Source organism: Bombus flavifrons, chromosome 18 (assembly GCF_040668555.2).
Source record: "Bombus flavifrons isolate JBK064 chromosome 18, iyBomFlav1_principal, whole genome shotgun sequence".
Lineage (NCBI taxonomy): Eukaryota > Metazoa > Arthropoda > Insecta > Hymenoptera > Apidae > Bombus > Bombus flavifrons.
In genome coordinates this window covers 1,241,046-1,262,696 of record NC_138459.1, presented here as the reverse complement: position 1 = coordinate 1,262,696, position 21,651 = coordinate 1,241,046, and the positions used below count along the sequence as shown (strand labels likewise).

Sequence of the window (21,651 nt, the reverse complement as noted above, 5' to 3'; positions counted from 1 at the left end):
GAAGTGAAAGGTTTAATAGGAGGAGACATTTGGAAGGGAGAGTGCAGGTATTCCGTTATTTCCGGGGCAATATTGGAGGAATAAGGTTTAAATACGTTGGATAGGTGTTTAGCGAACAGGTTGGCTTTTTCTTTAGGGCTACGTGCCCATCCGCCTCGCGGACAGCGAATTGGAGTGGTCACGTAGTTGGCGATCGAAGAGTTGTGATGATAAAAAGCAACCAAAAGAAAACAAAGGTGCTAGTATTGCAAAGAGAGAAGCGAAACATAAAGACAGGCCGAGGAGATCGGATAAAGTTGAAGTTAAAAAAGACGAAGATACAAGAAAAATCTTACAAAATGAAAAGAGTGGATTAGAAGAACAAGGAAAAGTCGAAAAAAATACAAAAGAAGGAACTGCAGAGACAGAAGTCAGTCCAAAAAGTATATTAAATAATAAGTGCGATTTTCTTGATACCGAAAGAGCTATTGAAATTAATGATACTGCTCAAAATATTAAAATTGCTGAAGGTAGAAGCCACACTCAAAATGATATGGAAGATGTAGTAGAAGATTCACAAGAATTATCTAATAAAAGTAAATTATCAAAAATAAGAATTGCACTTAACATAATTGAAGATACTAAAACTATTTTACAGAATAAAAAGAATTCATTAGAAGGGGAAAAAGAAGTATGAGAAAAGAAGAAAATGTACAGAAATCACAAACTCTCATCAGTCAACATCTCTCAGATCAGTCGCGTAAACTGTGCTTATAAACTTGTGTTATTCAATGAAGTTCTATAGAAAAGAAACACAAAGTTGAGTTACGGCTCAACCTTCTTGTCTTTAAAACCTAAGTCTTAATTTTACTTGACAAATCCATCGTCGCCTGTCAACTGTCTATGGTCTGCCTTCGTCCCAGTCTATTGTCTATACGCTGTCGATAGCTTCAGTGCTTGAGAAAACTAAAAAGACTAGATGTAGAGTTTTCTTAGAAGTGGTGATCACTTCAACAACAATTGACTGACAGAATGACGAATATAAAATTCTTCGGTTGACAAAATGATAACTAACTCCTCGGTAGACGAACGGTAATTAATCATTGACTTCTCTGAGTAGCTACATTTATTTATATCTGTCGGAGATGAAAAAACATCGGGGTCTCTCTTTTGGAAATGTTTGGGAAAATCTCCAACGTTTGTTCAAACTGCCGACTTTGTTTAAAGTTTTAAACTGTCTTAATATCGTTATAAAAACATAATTAGGTAAATATAAAGACATAGTTGGGCAAGTTCTCGCAAGATATAGCTTTTAGCGGCTTTAACTGCCTTTCACTTCAAATACTGTAAGAACGGTTTCAAATAAACGTTTTAAATTACCTTGATTCACATGATCTTTTTTTCCTGGTGAAGATCATCGGCGATTAAGACCAATTTCACTGATAACTCGTTGATATGGAAACTCGTAGAAAAAGATGTCCTGAACAACTTCGATTTCGAATTCGAAACAATGGATACTTTTAAATTAACGTGTGCATCTATAGAATCATCAGAACTTCGGCACTTACTCGCTAAATTTATTTGCTTATTGGAAAATTTTATATCGTAAAAAATGAAATATATTACGTCGCTTACAATACAAGTTTTAAATATACACAATTATTATAATTGAAATTATTAAATTGAATAATTGAAATCGAAGGGGAAAAACAGATAAATAAATTCTTGTTGATTTTGTGATTTTAATGTCACTTTACGATTAAACGATATGAAACATCTTCAAAAAGGCGAAATATAGATTATTAATATGTACGTTATACGATATGTTAATAATTAATAAGCTTTGCTATTGTAACAAATAGAGTTCATACCTATCGATTTTACTAAAAGAGTGAATAATTTTGAAAATCTCGAGTGATCCTTGAATTCGCTGATCGACGACTGTAATTATAATATACGTTAATTGTCCATTAATTTGTCACTAATTTGCATATTTTAATAATATTACTGTTACTACAAATCAGTCAAATTATCCCGGTACTTATGAGCGGCAGTATATATTTTCGGTTCGATTCACGATTGTGGGACCCTTTCCTGCGAATCGGCGTGTCGTCACGCGACGATGGGCAGATGAGCAACGTGTACCACGGTTCACTTATAGCCTGCGTCCATGCACGTTCTCAGACACTGCCAAACCTAACCCACACCTGTTGACCGGTCACACGGACGATCAACCATGCGAGATGCACCTGCCATTACATTTATAAGTTTTGTTTGTGTTTCCACGACGATGCCGCACCCTCCTTCACTTAGAAGACGCCCTAGAAGGTGAGACCCTCTTCCTTCTTTTCGAATCGCTGTACAATCCACCTCTCTGCCAGTGTTCGAATGCGCCTTGACCAGCGTGCTTTCTCAGTTCTCATGAAACGTCTGGAAACCGATCGAAGAATCGTTTGAATCGTTACTTTCTGAATCTGAAACGAAAGTTCGGCCGTCGAGTGATACTGTGAAGGTGGGAAAGTTAGAGACCAGACCGTGTCGTTTGCTTCAGTTTTTGAATACGATGGTGTACAGGATTGGTGAGCAAGTGGTTGTAAGAGCACACGTGTTCGCGATGCTCTATACTGTGGGAAACTGTGACTGTGGCTTTTGACCGATCGTCACGTGTGAACTCGACGAACTTCGAACGAAACTGAGCGATTTCGAAAGGTAGACATAGAAGGGTGACTCGTAGTTGAAATTCGGCGGTACTTAATCACTTTCTCGTGATGATGATGATAATAGAAAGCTGTGGTCGGATCCCAGTGATATTGAAAAAAATAAAATTCTGTCGACATTAAGGGCATCAGTCAGATTGTGCGTGCGTATATAACTCGACTCGTGAGTATTAGATTAGATTTGGGTTATTCTTTACTTTCTGACAACATACAGATTCTCAACGAATGCATTTGTATATTAATGACTCGTGAGTATGCTAAGAATTTATTCAATTATTCTTTCTGTTATTCGTACGCCATAACAGAGTGATTAAGGGGGTGTCCTGAATTAGAATGTTCTAAAACAGCGTCTTTTTGTGATTTTTTTTTAGAAGGGAAAGAGAGAAATGAAATTATTGAATTTTGAGGTATGGTTTTATATATATTTAACGAATACAAGAAAATTTTTTTTAAAGTAAAAGAAAAGATTATAATAGATTTCTAAGCCTATTTCATGGACTGCAATTTTCAATCGGCGTGAAAGATTCACCTCGTAATTCTTGACCGAAACGAAAAACCAAAAAAGGATTAAACTATTATATATTTTTCTTCCCGATGAACTAAAAAAGTTCGTCAAAAAGTTTATTGAAATAATTGTTATAACACCTTAAAGTTTATTTTTTCTTTTTATAAAACACATTTTTTCTTTAAACCCGCCAAAATTTGTAATTTCACTCTATTTTCTGCCTTTTATTTTAGTTCATCGAGAAGAAAAATATATAATAATTTAATCCTTTTTTGGTTTTTTCGTTTTGGCCAAGAATTACGAGGTGAATCTTTCGCGCCGAATGAAAACTGCAGCTCGTGAAATAGGCTTAGAAATCTGTTATAATCTTTTTCTTTACTTTAAACAAAATTTGTTTGTATTCGTTAAGTATATACAAAACCATACCTCAAAATTCAATAATTTCATTTCTCTCTTTCCCTTTAAAAAAAAAATCACAAAAAGACGCTGTTTTAGAACATTCTAATTCAGGATACCCCCTTAAAAAAACATGCCTCTTAAATCCGTGAAAGTATTTCCGACAAGTAACGAGGTATTTTATTTTTTTCAAAGTTATTGCGGAGCGACCGGCCACTTTTATTATTTTTTCTGTTATATGTGCATCGCGACAAAGTGATTAAAAATTCAAATTTATGACGAAGTAGCTTTTCGAAAAGTTTGTCAAAAATTGTTGATTCTGTACGAATGGAGATTTAAAAATATAACTCTTTTAAATGTTCATGAAAAGCTTTACTTACAGACGCACTAAAGTTCGTGCAATTAACAGCATGAAGAAATTAAATTCTTTGTAAAAATATTATAGCTCCTATATATTCGGGCATTTTGGGCAGTCTGTTACTAGAAAACAACAGAATGTAATAAATGTTACTATTAGATTCGTATAAAACCATTGAATTAAAGTATGGACTTGTCTGTCATACATTTACGAATAGTATTTTGCATTGAAATATACAATTCGTAGATGTGTACATATCGATTTTAAATATCATCGCTTGAATTAACGTCGCTGATCTTTTTTATTTATTTCAAAAGAACTTTTTCATCTTAGTATAAAATTATACAAAATAGTTTTAATATAATACTATCAAGATTGGCACATACGAATGTCAATTATATTATTCTATGTTAGTTTTTAATGTTTATAACTAAACTCTTGTTTTTTAAAAGGGAAAAATATCGAAACAAGAATAATTAATAGCTTTTTAGTTTAATTTGAAAATCGGGGATCAATAATTATAACGATGTACTGAATAAAATAAGATTAGCTATATTACAATTATAGGATTATTATTATGTATTACTGTTATTATTATTATTATTATTATGTATATTAACAAAATGATGTTAAAAATGGATTTTAAAGCAGCAGAATATTCTACGATAAATAGCTATAATAATTATAAAAGGTAAGATCTATAAAAGTCATTTTATCCGTAATTTTGTGATTAAATTAAATTTCATAAAAAATAATCCAATGTCCGAATATTTTCGAGCGATAGTGCCTTTACAAGAATAGTATGAATTTCGGAAAAAGAAGAAAATTGGAACAATGTTTGATTCTGTATGAATGGCGTTTGTTGCATCTGATACTTTCGATAATTAACGTTAATGATAAAACAAGAAACTAATTTATCTCGATCGATATGATTATATTGATCGAATTCTCGCATTGCAATCTACTCGCATAACTTTCGCGCTTCGCTTTACAATTAAACGCATCGCGCGTTGAATTACGTAATTCAGGTCGGAGCTATTGAATTCATCGGTGATTGAAAACGGATATGCTTCTTCGAACACAATGCCAAAACAATTCTAACTTTAACGATCACTCTGTGAAACAGGTGTCAATAGCTTTCCCGTAATCGTCCAAAAAATATGAGTGTGATATTTACAAGGGTCAAGTAGACATAAACACATGCTTTTAAGCTAAATATAAAGAAGTTTCTTTCTAAATTTCAGATTAAGGAAAGATTCATATTTCTAGTTATAATTTAAGTATAATGACAACATAATGACTCACGAAAATATCTCGAATACTTATGGAAACCTGAATATGTTATGTATATCATACAAAACATTTCGGAATTTCATTAGCACTGTAATGATATCCATCTGTCACGGTTTTATTGATACATTAATAATGGTGAATTTAAACTTTAGCTCTGAAGCTAATAATCATTTTGTAGCATCTAAACTCAAGCAGATAACAATTAAAATTTGACGATATCTTTATTGCAGAGTTTGACATATTGCACATTCATATAATTTAAATGTAATGCTTACATACCAACGAATAAACTAGATAATGACAACTAACAAAATTGCTGTCAAATCTATAAGGAGCATAATTGTCTTACAATTGACTTACAAAAACCGAAATTAGGAGTTTAGCCATGCTAAGTCGATGTTTGCTAAACCAATGGAAAATTAATATTTACGTTCAGAGATGCTTTCATTAATCTATGGGAATATCATATTTATCTAAGGATGGTGAATATCATTTTCATGCGTAGTAATTAAGATAGTGATTAAGATACGCACACGCGTACGCAATTGTGATTTCAACTGATTCAATTATTTTTTACGTATTCTAGAAAACCCAATCAAGAATTTTCCAGAACGTTTTAGAACGTGCCCATCGAATGCCTAGTAAGGGCGTCTGGAACATTCGATCGAATCTACGTGTTGATTCAGCAAACATCGTTTTAGTTAGATTAAAACTTTTACCCACTCTTTGCATACTAACAAATGTATTTTACGTAATTCTGATAACCGTTTACTAGCTTTTTTGACAAGCACATTTGGGGCCCCCCTAGAATTTTGGTTCTAAAAAGTGTCTTTCTTTTACAACAACGCATCTTTATACAAACCTAATCTGTCGAACGTTGTAATCTTTATCTTGATAGAACAAAATAGATCATACGTAATTCGATAAAATAACATAAAACGAAAAATATTGTGCATCCATTATTTTCTTATAAAACGAAAGGAACTTTTCGGACGACCTAATGTATATAGATTTTCAGATTGCTTTCACATTTCAACAACGTAATCGTGACAGTTGTGCTATATGACGATGCTAATCTACATTATTATAAAGAGGGAAACTCTTCTTCTGTTTGTTCGAGGCCGTTTCAGAAATTATTCTATCGATTCGCATAATTCTTTCACCGTTGGAAATTACATTTCCTCCAGATGGACATGGGCTATAGCGTAAATAAAACAAAATATATTTTATTACGCTTACTCATCGGAGAACACAGCAGCGAGCATAAACGCCACACGAATCGGATTAACGATGCTTGGTGTTCACCGCCTGGTTATATCGATTTCTGTGACAATTTTTTTTTTTATATTTGGTCGACTATTTACAATCAATTTTCTTTGAGAATTATAAGTAAATTATTTTGGCGTGGTACTGTGACTTGGATTATAAGAGTTTTTAGTATGTTTGATTCTAGTTGAATCTATTGCTTCGATCTAACGGGTATTGTCTTTTTAATCTGCCGATCTGGTCCGTCGTGTCAAGTAATTGGGTAACTAATGGGTTTTGGTGGTTGTTAACTCTTATATTATATCTGTTTCTGAACTTGGATATTTTCTGTGACAAGTGACAGTAAATTTTGAATCGCGCACGTTCGGGAAGACAGCTCGTCGAAGGAGGGGATGGAGCAATATTGTGACCATAAATATCTAAACATAGAGTGCGTGAGCGAGCTGAAAAAGAATAGAGTTGGATAGAAAGAGAATATATCTCTTGCATATACCTCTTGTATTCTTGTCGAATACGCATGCACGTTCGTATAGTAAATACGTATGTAAATGTAACACCGATGAACGAGAGGCGTGTAGTGTGCATGCCTGATTAGACAAGGACAGAAGACGCTCCTATGCAACGTTCTCTTTCTATTTCTACAGGGTGGTTAGTAACTGGTGGTACAAGCGGAAAGGGGGTGATTCTACGCGAAAAAAGAAGTCGAAAATATAGAATACAAATTTTTTTTTCTTAATTTTTCCATCGAGGCAACGATCTACAGTGAGATCCGTTGTAACGAGACGCGGTAAAGTGCACGCGTACCGAGCGAAAATTCAAAGTCGATTTTCTCGAAAACAAAGCCTCAAACGAAAATTTTTTATTCTATATTTTCGACTTCTTTTTTCGCGTAGAATCACCCCCTTTCCGCTTGTACCACCAGTTACCAATCACCCTGTATATCGCGTTCACTTACAGGTAAACACATATGGGTCATAACCCGCGTGTTCTATTGTAGTATCGTGGACAAGGGGCCTGGGGGGTTGGACAAGGGGATTGTAAACAAGCGGTTGTTGATCATGTGCGTAGTGGAGCTAAGACAAAAGACAAGGGGTTGGTAGGGAACGATAAACGAATTAACAGGAGTATGAGTTGAGAAGTCAGAGGGTGCGGACTGCGTTGTCGAAATAGTGTTGTTAGCGTTGTTGAGAGAGAGTTGAATCTGCGTTGACGAGAGTGCTAATTAATTATCTAGTTGTTTTAATTATTATACGTTTGCAATTATTTCATGTTAAATGAACATTGTTTTCTATTTAAATTACATTTGCCCAATCCATTTACTATTAATAAACTAATCATAATTATTTACGATACTATACTATCGTTATAACTCTATGATTGCGACGCTGAAAGTTGCTTTGCGTTGCACTAAAGATGACCAAGATTTTATTCAAAATTATATCGATTGCTGAATCGTGCGGTCGTTTCTCTAACGAACTCGAATATTTAAGACGAGAGTCACTCTCTAAGATGTTTCGTTTCGTTCGCATCAGAATCGACTCTTATATTATACATGTTGAGGTTGAGGTCGACTGATTGAAGAACGAGTGGATGAATTTGTAATAGAAAAGTACATTGAAATAATTAAAGGTATAAGTATGAGCACAATGCATAATGTAAAGTTTATGCTGGTTCAGATCCTTACTGTCTTAGTGTTACTGGACAATGGAATGATGGGGAGCACATATTTATAGCAAAAGGACATTACCAAAAAAGTAAACCTTATAGCTTTGGCTAGAGGCTACAGGGAACGTAAATAGAAATCTGTTTACTAGTTCCTTTGTTGCTAGACCTTGCAACCCAAAACATAATGTACACTTAAGGATACAATAATATGCACCGCTCCTTATTTAGAATATTTCTGCGTAATAGCAGTTTCCAGGTCACGGGTATACATAAATAAAGATGTAGAGTTTTTCTTGAAGCAGTTACTTCGACAATACATAATATCAAAAAATAAATAGAGAAAAATATCAGTTTTCCTACATCGTCTACGTGGACGAAGTCGCGAACGGCAGCTAGCAAATACATGAAAGCTCTTTATGCTAAGTGTTCAAATACTTTCGTGAGCCACGGTATATCTAAAAAAGAGCAATATTTGTATAGTGTAATATGTCTTTCCTATGTCTTATAAAACACTGAAAGAAATGGAACGTGACAATCGTGAGTTATTCGTGAACTTTTGTTCTGTACGCAATATTTGTGAAACGTATATTGTACAGCGGTTGAACACATTTTGAATTGTCTTAAATATAGAGAGTCTCTTTTAATAATATTCTGAATGAAAGCGACAGTAAACAAATGCTTTAAAAACACGATGTTAGATAACAGAATTCAATATCTCCGTAGTACTTTCGATCTTACCATAACCATAGATACCATAAGATACCATAGATAACCGCTAATAACCATAGATAAATTGTGCTTGCGATTGATGTGACGTTAAACCTGTTACAAAATAAATAAAAAAAATTAATGAACTAACGCGATAGTGACGAATTGACAACCCCGTTTCGAAGATGAGATTTTTCAATTGTTCGCAATGCTTGACCGGCGTGGAGGAAACAAGTTCCTCGCAAATCTCGTCATTCAAGACAACGGACCCTTTGGTCAGCGACAAACAGCTGTCGAGACGTGTGCTACGTTCGAAATCCAAGAGAAAAGTCACATGTGCCAGTTCCGGATCACGATTTGTAGCAATGATTCGTTCGTTACGCGCTTCGTGGAAACGAAACAGGAGCTCCAGGCCGGGAACAAGGTTAGAGAGTCATCGAAAATCTAGAAAACGGCAGATGACGAAGAAAAGCGACGAAGGAAATAGATTTGACGTTAGTTGTAGGTCGAAACGAGGCAAAGGCGTGACTTTCGCGAGACCCGTGGCCAAAAAAGTCGATTCAAAGTCGGGGATTCTTGCGACAAATGTCGAAGCCGGATTAACTAACGGGAAGAAAAAAGATGGAAAGGGAAATAGCGAACTCAACGGGGAGGAGTTCGAACGCGAATACTATGAACAGCTGGAAGCGCTGAAGTTTCTCATCGAGCCGCCAGCTTGTTTCAGGACCGACGAAACCAGGCAGAACTTCGAAAACAAACTAAACACGTTGGATTTCAGGAGGATGAATACCGTTGCCATTCCGACCGGTGAATTTTCCCAATCCACTGCAGCTTTACGTAGTTGGGGTTACAGGCGAATGAAAAATTCTGTGCCCCATAGCAACGCTGGAACACTTGGAATAAAAAAATCTAATTTTAAAAAATTCTACTCTGACGCGATAGACGATACGCGATCGAGTATCGAGAGGAGCATGATCCATCTGTTCGATCGAGCGCCTATTTTGAAGAACAAAAATGTCGAGGCTGTTCGCGGTATCCTCTTCAATACCAATGAAAGTAAAACTGTTCGTTTCAAGGACGAACATGATGACAGAGAACTGCTAGACGAACAAGAGCTTCTAAACAGAAATATGAATATCGAGGACGAGCGAGACAACATAAGTTTGAGGAAAACGTCGAAGGAGATGAAACGTTGCATGATACTTGAGGGAACTGATGCAGTTAAAGAAATTGTCGGAGGTGACAGTTCGCTGAACGACAAATGGATGGAGGAAGATGTCTGTTTTGATGAAAACTTCGATACTCTATTTGATGTCGCTGTAACGAACGGTATGGTTTCAATTGATTATTCGTGGGAAGGGGTTTATCTTATTTATCACATAGTTATATTATAAGTTCTTTTGTTCATTTTATGTGTATGATATAATATCGTAATCTATAGAACAAGGAACAGAGATCGTACTATCTGAAAAAATATATCGAGAAAATTACGAGCAAAGTTTATTCTTTATAATTTGAAGAATCATCTGCAATTTATTGAATAGTAAATCAAACATACAATAAATAAAATACAAAATTTGTTAAAGATCTAGTATACCGGGCGATCGAAAAGGATTTGTCACCATAGCGTTATTCTATGCTTCTCAGTCGGTGAAGATCTATAAAAGAAGTTGCCACTAAATTGATCTGAACTTGGAGATCAAATTTATTTCATTGCATCGTTATTCCACTCATCATGAGGATAAAAGGTCTGAGTCGGAACTCAACCGTGCTCTTGAGAAAAAATGTTAAAGTTTCATTATTTTTCAAACACATTATTTGTAATGTACTTGCATTTCGTACGGAAGATTGCATCTATTGTGGCACGTAGATGTCATAGAACCATCATTATACGTTCTATATCTTTCTTCTTTTTTCCGCTCTTTCTTACTTTCTTGAATAGCTAGTGTCAACTATAGTGAATGGAGATTCGACAAATGAGGAACAGATTTGCACCCGATTAACCGTAATTCAAACGTTTGATTCAAACATTAGCAAACCGTTTGATTAGCATTATATGAAGTACCATCGTGCATAAAGTATGAGTATAGTATGAGTATATAGAGTAAAGTATAAAGTATTCTGATGATTTTTGCATATGTTGTAAAACTCAACATTTTGAACAACTTATTTCTATTCTATCTATTTCCATTCAATTCTCCTAGTTTTTAAGATATTCGCGAAAAACATTGGATTCGGTCTATAATCGAGCGTCTGTGGCAGCGTGTGCGTTAGCACTGATTCGCGGCCACGAGTCGCCTGTCTTCTGTTTATAAACGAGAGTCAGCATGCTTTAAAGACCGCGTACACAATATGCATATGCGATATCGTCGAATATCATCAATGTATTTAATGTTTAATTTTTTAATCCGACCGCCGTTCAGAAGACAGCAACGCTTGCGTGAAATAATAACAAAATAATTATAAAAATAATTGATATTATTTTAGAAAATATAATTATTGTCATTTTATGCAAGCGTCGCGGATTAAAAAAACGATTAAACTAACAAAACATACGATATTACCCTTTAAGCGAATTGTAATGGACATTCCCTGCGTGCTCGCATATGCACGTTATGCACGCATCCTTTATGTTCACCTGACCCTCGTTTGTAAACAGAAGATAAGCGACTGGCGACCGGTAACCAATACCGACGCATATTCTGCGACAGACGTACAACGATAAGTATTTAGAATACATTCTAATCGTACAGGCAGTTTTTCACGAATATCTCGGAAATTATGCCAGTTCAACCACAACATGTGTTATAATAATTATAATAGTTTATAGGTTGTATTATTATTTTATCGTATACTTTTAATTCAATTCTAATTAAAATTAGTCTAGTCATCTCCATGAAGAGATTATTTTAAAGTACATCACAGATTCTTCGTCACAAAACAAATTACGAATTATAGTTATATTACTTTTTTAAATTGACAGGTTACAATTTTTTTTTTAAACAACTGAACAAATTACAAATTGCTGCTGTAAGTTTTTAAAGTCTCTAACATTATACGAGCATATTAATGCACATATGAGCACATTTTGCGATCATAGATGACAATGTATAATATATCATCATAAATAAAGATAGTACATATATTCGTTATAAATATTCATGGACTGTATTACACATTTATGTAAGTAGTTGCCATGAACAAGTACACATAAAAATAGACGCAGTTTTAAAAAGAAATCCTGGTTTGTCCGAAATATGTAAAATTCTCGAACATATTAGGTGATAAAGCCAAATTATATATTTACCACAGCAGTATTGGGCCAATTACAAAAATGCATCCGTTACATTCTCTTCCGTATTCCGGTGCTACAAATATGGAAAAGTTACTTATGATTTATCCTAATGCCAATTTTGACGCTTCGCTATAAATAAATTACTAATTAAAATAAAATTGCTAAACAGATAAAATACAGATGTAACGGATCAAACAATGTTGTGTATGGTAAATCTATGTTGAACACGTTATTCGTAAATTGTACATACTTTCTGTTTACATATCTGTATTTATCGTGCATATACGTATATGTTTGATGGATACTTAACGTGCGTAAATTTTATATGCTCCTTGCTTATTTTATATGTATAAACATATAAAACATATAAACAATCTGTTTATGATTCAACGACATTAGTTGAGAGCTAAATACCTTGTATTAGATTGTTCTATATCGTCTCCTATTGATATCGGTTTTCTTAATAAAAGTTTGACATAAAAATACCAAAAAGCGTACAGAATCAATAGCTAACGTATCTTTTCCTGTTTTCCGTTATTCTTTCCATTTGGAGATTACTCTTCTATCTAGTATTAACTAATCTATACATATTTTGTTACTTAAATTTTTATTGAAATTTTTAAATAAATATTTTTGGATAAAGTTACGAAAGGTCTCGCTAGCCGATCGACACGAAATTTGGAGGACTCGCGGAAAAGGGGTATTTATTAGTTTCCCAAATATTAACAAAAGTATTATACATTTATTTCTGCCTATACAGGCATTATCAAACTGCTGTAGTAGTTGCCATCGTTGACTGTCGAATAGACGATGATACAGTAACTCAGCGTAAAACAGGTTATTCTAACTTCGGTCGTCCAAAGGATGTTTTGTATTCTACCTAATTATTTTTTAAAAGTGACCAAGCAATCAAATACCGGCCAGAATTAGAATTAACATTTTTACTAATCGAAACCAGCTTGAAAAATGGAAGCTAGGGCCAATCGCCGGCTAATTATGAATAATAATAATTATTAAATATAATAATAATATATATGTTAAATAGATACATATATTATATTTAATTATATAAGTTATATATAATTAAATATATATATAGTTATATACTGTTACACAACGCAACATTTTGCGGCCACCGAAATTAAAACGTAATGTAGCTTAAAAAGAGGCGGTCGGATTGTAAATGAAACACGCTGTAGATACTGAGGCCGATGTCGCTATTGTTAGTAATATCTGTATAGGATTCAGTGTATAATATCGAAAGCTTTCTATTAATATCTTGGAAACTAATAAATATCCGGAGTTAAAATTTTATACTTCGGGTTCCCATTTTTCATCGTCCCTCTCAAATTTCATCTCGATCGGTCATTAGGACCTTTCGATATTACAACCAAATAACTTTGCACCGGTTCGGCAGACCAAAATTATGCTTGGCACGTATTTTGGTATAATAACAATTAGTGAAAAACTTTTTAATGAAAACAAATAATTATAAAATGATGGAATCTATGAAACAATTTAATATTTCTAAAAATTACAATGTTCTAGCTTAAATAGACTGTTATATACTTAATATCTGAAGGAGCGTTTTCCTCCTTTGTCTATATCCAAAATCTACATGCTACAAAGTTCGAGATATTATAGGCGACCACTAACGATTCGTGTGCAGTGGTGAATGTGTCGAATAAATTCGACGGTGATGTATTAACGCCAGTTACATGGGAGCGGCGTCATGGCCCAAAGGGGCCAAGCCCGCATTTCCGCAGCCCTATCTTGCATCTTTCGTTCTTTGCGTTCTAGGTGCTCAGAAGCCGAATCCTCACGAGGAATTCCTACGATCGTTTCGGTATTTCGGTTACGTCATTAATCGGCTCGATGTCTTTTGTCGCTTGTCACATAATAGCTTATGTAATTGTTACTGATATATACCATCAACCATTGTTCCTCTATTTTATGCTTTGCCCTTTTGTTCAATTTACAGTTTACAGTTTCATTTATCGTTGTTGTTTTATAGTACAACTTATGTCAATTTAGGATGACTATAATGGGTTTAAACTTTGAAGCTTTTGCAACAAAGCTTTTAAAATGGAGTAAAGTGTGCCTTTCCTTTATAAATAGTAATGTTTCATAAAACTATTTTAAGTTGCAGATAAATCAGTAATTTATTAATAATATAATGGAATATAGAAAGAGAGTAAGTATAATATAGTATAGTGAAAGAAGGGCAAGTTTTTATAGAAATAATATTTATGTAAGTTAATGTAAAGCTTAAAATGGGAAGAAACGAGTCGCTAGATCGTATTTTTAACATTACATCTACTAAAATTTTTACAACCAACCAACTTTTCTCAAAAATTATAAAATCCACCCTATACCTTAATCTACAATCATGTGGCTTGGTGTGACTGTGAACAATTAATTGAACAAAATATATATGTTCAAAAAAATATATCTGCCGTGCCGTTTGTTTTGTAAAAATGAACATCGTACGTGCTATATGAAGTTTAAAAAATATTTTAGTTTTTAATTTTTTAAATTTTCCACAATCACTTTTTTAAGTTTTATTTGATAAGGGTAAAGAGAAACAAAAGCAACGTACGCTACGACATTCGATATATCGATAAACGTGTAAAGGACGCGTGCAGAACCATAGTCTTGCTGACCTAATTTTCAATACAGCCAGAAAAATCAATCCAGACAAAATTCAATTTTTGTGCACGTGGCATATTTCAAATTCCTGTTTTTCATACCTTTCGCTTGAATTACTTTACTTGATTCATGATCTGGTCCATATTTATTCAAGATAATAATCGAAGCAAAAATAAAATATAAAATAAATTCAATATTAACATAAGTCCAATTGAATGTAAGATAATATAAAATATACAGCTATAGTGACGTAACTGATCAAACACTATTTAAAATAGAATGACTTTTTAAATAATGGACTAAACGACTTGAGATTCTTTCTTTTTTTTTTTTAGAAGTTAAAAGCATTAGTTTATGACGTGATGGCGTGAAAGAAATTTTTGAAAAAAATTGCAGTTGATCGGAATCAGGGAGGAAAAGATAAAGGTCGCCTTTTACAACCTTTTTATCTGGACCTGCACTGAAAACTTAAAAGCACGTTTTAAACATTTATGTCAGTTATATATATATATTAATTATATACTATATATATACTATATATATTAACTTATCAGTACAGGTCCGGATAAAAAAGTTGTAAAAGGCGACCTTTATCTTCTCCTCTTTGATTGATAATATTTTAATGGTCAAAATAGTATATTTTCATAACTTCCGGCATAAAATTTGAAGATTCTTACATTTTTTGATGCCTGTAGCTTGTTTCCCCATTAACCGATTTGAACACAACTTTCAGCATATGTATATAAACATACATAAAGGCATCGAAAAATGTAAGAATCTTTAGATTTTTACATTTAGAATTATGCCGGAAGTTGTGAAAATATATTATTTTCACCATTAGCCTGTGTAACTCGTAGAAACCTTAACCGATATTGATGAGATTTTTATTTTTTATACATAGCTAAATAAGTGCACAAAGTGCATTGTTTAAAATTTCATTATAGGCTCAAATAAATAAATTGTAAAAAGGTAGCTTTACTAATGCATAATGCTATATTGTCCTAAATTTGTTTCAAAATGATTCTTAAAGATACAGGGTATGTATACGTTTTGTGTTGTTAGCAATTCAGATGATGAACTAATAGTGTTTCCTCTGTGGTTAACAACAGGCGCTCCCACTTTTATAATTGTTGCAGTTGTCCTTCACTCTTCAATAATTTCACGTTAGTCGACTCTCGTCATCGAGTCGATTACATAATTAAGAAGCGTTATACAATAGTTATCGCTGTCTGACTGCCACTTTTCAGCTAAAGTTAAGCAAACAGAATGGAAAGTTTTAACTTTATATAAGTTAAACGAGTAATTATATTTGGAAGCTATTTTCAATAGTATAAAACTAAATGCAATATTTTATCAGAGGAAGAATAACAAATACCGAAGAATGATGATAATAATAACGAGAATAATAATTTAGACTTCTACGAGGTGTCTCATATTAACGAATCCACGTAATATTCCCTACACTGGAGGTACATTATTCGAAAAAGTGTTTGAAATAAAATTTATTTTGTTTCGAGGATGATTTTATGACAGTCACGAATCTTGTCTCTCTGGGACTTCAAGGTGACCTTCGGTTTTCGTAAACGGAACTATGCATTTTTTTTATACATCATTCGATGCATTTTTAATTCTCTACAAAAAAGTATTTGGTCAGAAAATGATTACTTTGCAAGATATTTTAACTTTAATCTTGTAAGACTCGTGGTCTGAAAGACAAAATAAGAAGATAATGCAATGCTTTTATGTTTATGTTCTCTTTGTCGTTCATACACTTAATTCGATGAAATTGATATTGAAATAAGCATTTAACAAGGTATTTTATTACAATTACCTATTTACAAGTACCTATCTCCGCACCTTTTTATAAAGAATTAACGAACGTATCGAACGACGTATAAAAAAAAGAAGCCAAAGGTTACATTGCAATCGCGTAAAGGCAGGTTCACATCGATAAGATTTATGATCAGCAGATGTCCACTCGCAAACAAAGTAAGTTTCATTCGAAACGCTTTTTCGAATAATATAAGTACAGTTTACAAGATACTTGCATGGATCGATTAATATGAGACGCTCTGCGTAACTTGGATCGGTATTTATGTTTAAAGCTTTCGATAATATAAAAAATAGTGTGATATTCCATCGAAGAAAAAATAAATCGCTTTGGTTTTTTGGTAGCGATGTATAATTTCAATAAAATTCTAATAAACAGGAGATTTTTTAGTATGTATATTTAAAATCAAACTTTAGAATTATCTTTAGTTGTATTGAAATTTGACAATTATTCGGAGTAGGGGTGAGTTCACCGATTTTTCAGTGACTTTGAAATAAGCTTTCAAGGTCAATATTCTGAACAACATTTTTTCCTATTCGTGTAATCGCCGCGCCACTTGGCCTATTTTTCCAAGATATTCGCAAAAAACTTCAATGAAATGTAGATAAGGTACGATTACGCTTGATTTTGGATAAAATTCAATCTGAATTTGAACTATTCATGAGAATGATAACAATTTTTAAAATTGTATAAATAAAAATAAGCAAGGGGTTGTAGGTTCGGCAGGCATTAGCCACCCGGCGTGATCAGTCTGCCATTAGTGTGAGATCATTTTTGATGAATCGATTGATATATGGAATGTTGTATTTTATTCTAATGTTCAGTTGGTCAAAAATGTAACAAGTATATCTGCTATCATTGAAAAATCGTTTACAGAGCGAAACGAAATAATGCACATAATCTTAAACTTAAATTAGTTTATAACTTGAAAAGTAAATCCGGGCAGCGGCGAAATGTATAAAGCAAAGTTATTTAGAATGTTCACCTTGGCAACATATTTGGAGAATCATTGAAATCGATGAGGTCGCTCCTATATGTTCTCAATAATTACCAATTTCTTAGTTATAATACTAAAGAGAAGAATTCGTTTGTAGTATAAGGTATTGTTAACTGCATTTTATAAAACTAACGCAATAGTATGATAATTTGGGGATTTTTATATCGAAATCGTCTAACTTAAATCACACGAGACATGAACATTTTTAGAATTCATATATATTTTTTGATAGAATATTAAATTGATTACATCATATAGTAATATTATCATCATAGAATTCTAATTGTAATGGAACATTTGAACCATTTTTATCGTAATTCGATGTAGATATTTATGCACTTATGGGAAAGCCAAAGGTACAATAATACACAGAATTCGCACAGTATGCAACAACATATTATAAAAATCAAGTGTAGTGTAGAATGTTCAATTCAAAGTGTAGTACTCGTAATTTAAAGAGTTAATAAATTTAAGCAGTGAAACAATTCTGTACGTAAGTTCCATTTATGTCGTTGTATTGGTTAAAATATAAATTTGCATAAACATCCGTGGTTTATTTATAGTATTTATTTACAGTAAAATTTACGAAAAGTGTGAGAAAAAGAAAAAGTTAGAAAATAATAATGTTAAAGTATTTAAAAGGTAGGTACTACTGCGGTATTTTTACGTAAATCTTATATTATTTGATCGAATATTCTTTAAAAATCTGTAAAAATGATATCGTTCAATAACACAATAGAGATATCACGCTACGTAAATCAATATTGTTCGTGAGAACTGTCCTGTCTGAGTCCCGGGGAGTCGTTGCATTATATGTAGCTTAAAAGGAGCAGTGCAACCTTTTGAAATCTTGAAAAGTAAAACCTAATTAGGGAGTTATTCGTCTTTGAGCAACAAAGAGGAGGGAAATCACATAATGTTCGGACGAAGAAGCATCAAAATTACTGCCTTTCTTGTCTTGCACGAAATTTCATTTTCTTCCACTATAGCAAGTTTCTTTGAAAATTTTCCTACGTTGCTTTAATCAATATAAAAAGACTTTTGAATATACAAAAATATATAAAGATATTTTATAAGTAATAAAAAAAAAAATAAATATAGGATTATGTCATATTTATTTAATAATCGTTGTAAAATTGTGTGCGTGTTTGAAGAAAATTAATAGTTTTTCAATGGTAGTTGCGAAATTAATTGCATTTTACTATAATGTAAATATGTTCATCTTTATGATAACATATAGTAATTAAAATTTTTCCTTTTTTTCATATAAATTTGTTTTTTAAACTATTTATTTCGATATAATTTACTGCTTAAATTATCGTAGAATTCTTGACTTATTGGAAATAACGATAAGGAAATGTCGAACTGATTGAAGTTTCAAAATTGTTCAGTTACTTTTAAATACTTCTTTCCTTTCGTTATTTCTTATAAGTTAAAAATTCCATAGTAATTTAAGTAGTTGTAAATAAAAAATTCAAGTTGACTAAATATTTGACAGAATTATTTAGTATTTTAATTAGATATTCATATTAACAATTATTTATCTTTGCTGCTATTTTCTTTCTTTGTTCCAGGAAATGTTATATCTTTTTTATCTGAACGTTAACAGTTGTCGTATGGAATGTATTTTATTCAAACTCAATAAGGATATCAGTTCTATTTCTCTCGCTATTCTAATAACTCTTTTCAATCCAACAAACTTTAAAGTGTAACTTAGTATTGCTATTATATAGTATTTTATATAATTTTCTCCTTTATTCGTTACGTTACGAGTTATACAAAAGAGCAAGATAATTGAAAATATCCAATATACTTGGATTAAATGTTGTTAGAACACCCATAATATTTAAGCGTTTTTACATGCATGTTCATTTTCTATATTATTAGATTTATTTAATCACACAAATAACAATTTCAACGTTATAATATAGTTAGAAAAAGTAGACTTTTAAACTTATTACAATGGTTCATTAATGTGCTAGTGGTTAAAGAAAATCTCAGTTTTAATTACATAAATCAAATTCTTGAATTGTTAGTGTTATTACGCAACTTATTATTTGACGCATGTTATAAATGAAATAACATAAACAAACTCTTGATATCAAATAACTGATTCAATTTTATAGTTTTAATGATTGAATCATTTTATTAATCAGAAAGCAAATCGTAACATTATTGACGTTCAATAATACAAATACAAGCGGGAATAGAAGTTTCATAATTCGAAACTTCCTGTTAATACACGGATACCCGATGGGTTTTCAAACTCATTTTTCTCGAAAATGAAGCCTTAAACGAAAAAATGTTCTTACTTTTCGGTTTATTTTTGCATGTAGAACCACCATGCGACCGCTTGTACTTTCATTTCGGAGGTATCCTGTATGATATGTTGGTTTCTAAACGTCAATCGGTCAATCATTCATGTTTAAAATTTATATTAAAACATTTTTTTAAGTTAAACATTTTTTAAATTGTTCCTTGTATCTTATATTCGAAATAGTTTTTCATATTCCCGCTGCATAAGGAGAGGAAATAGAATTCTCTTCCCACCGAGTCCCTTCAGTCTTAACATTTTTAGTTTTAATTAGACTTTTTCTTGTTTTTCTCGTGGGACTTTATAAGAGAGGAAGAAGAGAAGAACCCAAATCTCCTGACGATCTATGAAGAATTGCATTAGGGATGCCTGTGAACAAAGTAAATATGCATGTTTCGAGAGGGTGGAACTATTATTTAGGGACAGAATAAATCACTATATCGATGCCCGATGTCGTACTTTCGAATACGGGGGATTAACGGACTATTTCAGAAACGTTTAATGAAGATAAGTTTTGAACGGTAATAACTGACCTCTAGTGACCTTCAAAGAGCGTTATATTATACGCCAATGAATTCATCTTGAAATGGGCTACATACTTGGCTGAACGAAAACATACAGTTTCATTTAATAAAACGGAGGTCACCTTGAGATTTCTGAGGCACCTTCACTTAGATAAAATTTGTGTTTACAATAACAATCCTTCCGCTGCCTTGAAACAAAATAACTTCTATTTCAAATCAATAATGAAATAAATAAATAATGAATTCGAGAAATAATTACATGGATGAGTTAAGCTGAGACACCTTGTATACGCCAACATAAGAGAGAGAGAGACATTACATTTTTTGAGAGGAAGGAGAAAAATTTAAAAAATGTAGGGAGAGAGAGGTATTTTGGTATTTGTAAGTCTTCGTTGATAAATGTAATTTATGTAAATATATTATCAATGATAAATTTGTTCTAAACTTTTACAAGTGTACTAGGAAGAAAATCTGATAAATACAGAAAGTGATAAAATCGATCTTTACTATTTCATATCTTTCATCTTTACAGTGTCATTCAAAACGAATTATGAATTATCACTTGTCATCGGTACCCGAGATATTTAAGTTTACTTCAGTCAGCTATTTGTTTTTCAAAAATTATTTTAGTACATTATTTTAGTTATGGTACATTTACTAATATTAAGCTTGTATATTACATTTTGTTCTGGAAGAACATTACAACTAATGGCCCTCGAGTAAATGTATTCTTCACTATAATAATTTAATTTGGAAATAATTTGACCTAAAAACTATCTTAATCGTGAGATGTACAACTCAATGATTTAGCTGAATACAATTCTGCTGCAATAAAATTATAGATATCATCAACAGTAACTACGTAACATAATGAATCTTTACAAAAAAAAAGTTTAAATTTTTCGGACATAAATGAAAAGTGTTAGACTCTTTGTCCGTCTTTCTGAAAAAAGAGAAACATTGATTTGATTGTTTTCATCAGAAACATGATTACTAACGTGACTACTAACAAATCTGATCGCATAACTTTTTCAATTTGTGACAAGCTTTCTCCATTTTTTTATTGTCCTCTCCCAGGCCAGTTATCTACCCATAGCGCGATCGAATAACACGATTAGTTACTAAAGAGAGCAATGTACTAAAAATCGAACGGC

General features: G+C 32.5%; 2 protein-coding genes across 2 annotated transcripts in view; both read left to right on the top strand.

The window, feature by feature from the left end:
• Positions 1–21,651, top strand: part of CAP (Cbl-associated protein) — a 413,875-nt gene that overhangs the window by 213,274 nt on the left and 178,950 nt on the right. The window lies entirely within an intron of this gene.
• Positions 8,199–10,435, top strand: LOC138189098 (uncharacterized). Its single transcript, XM_069131257.1, has 2 exons — positions 8,199–9,311; positions 9,393–10,435. Exons 1-2 carry the CDS (start codon positions 9,073–9,075, stop codon positions 10,279–10,281), a joined length of 1,128 nt encoding a protein of 375 aa, XP_068987358.1. The 5' UTR covers positions 8,199–9,072; the 3' UTR covers positions 10,282–10,435.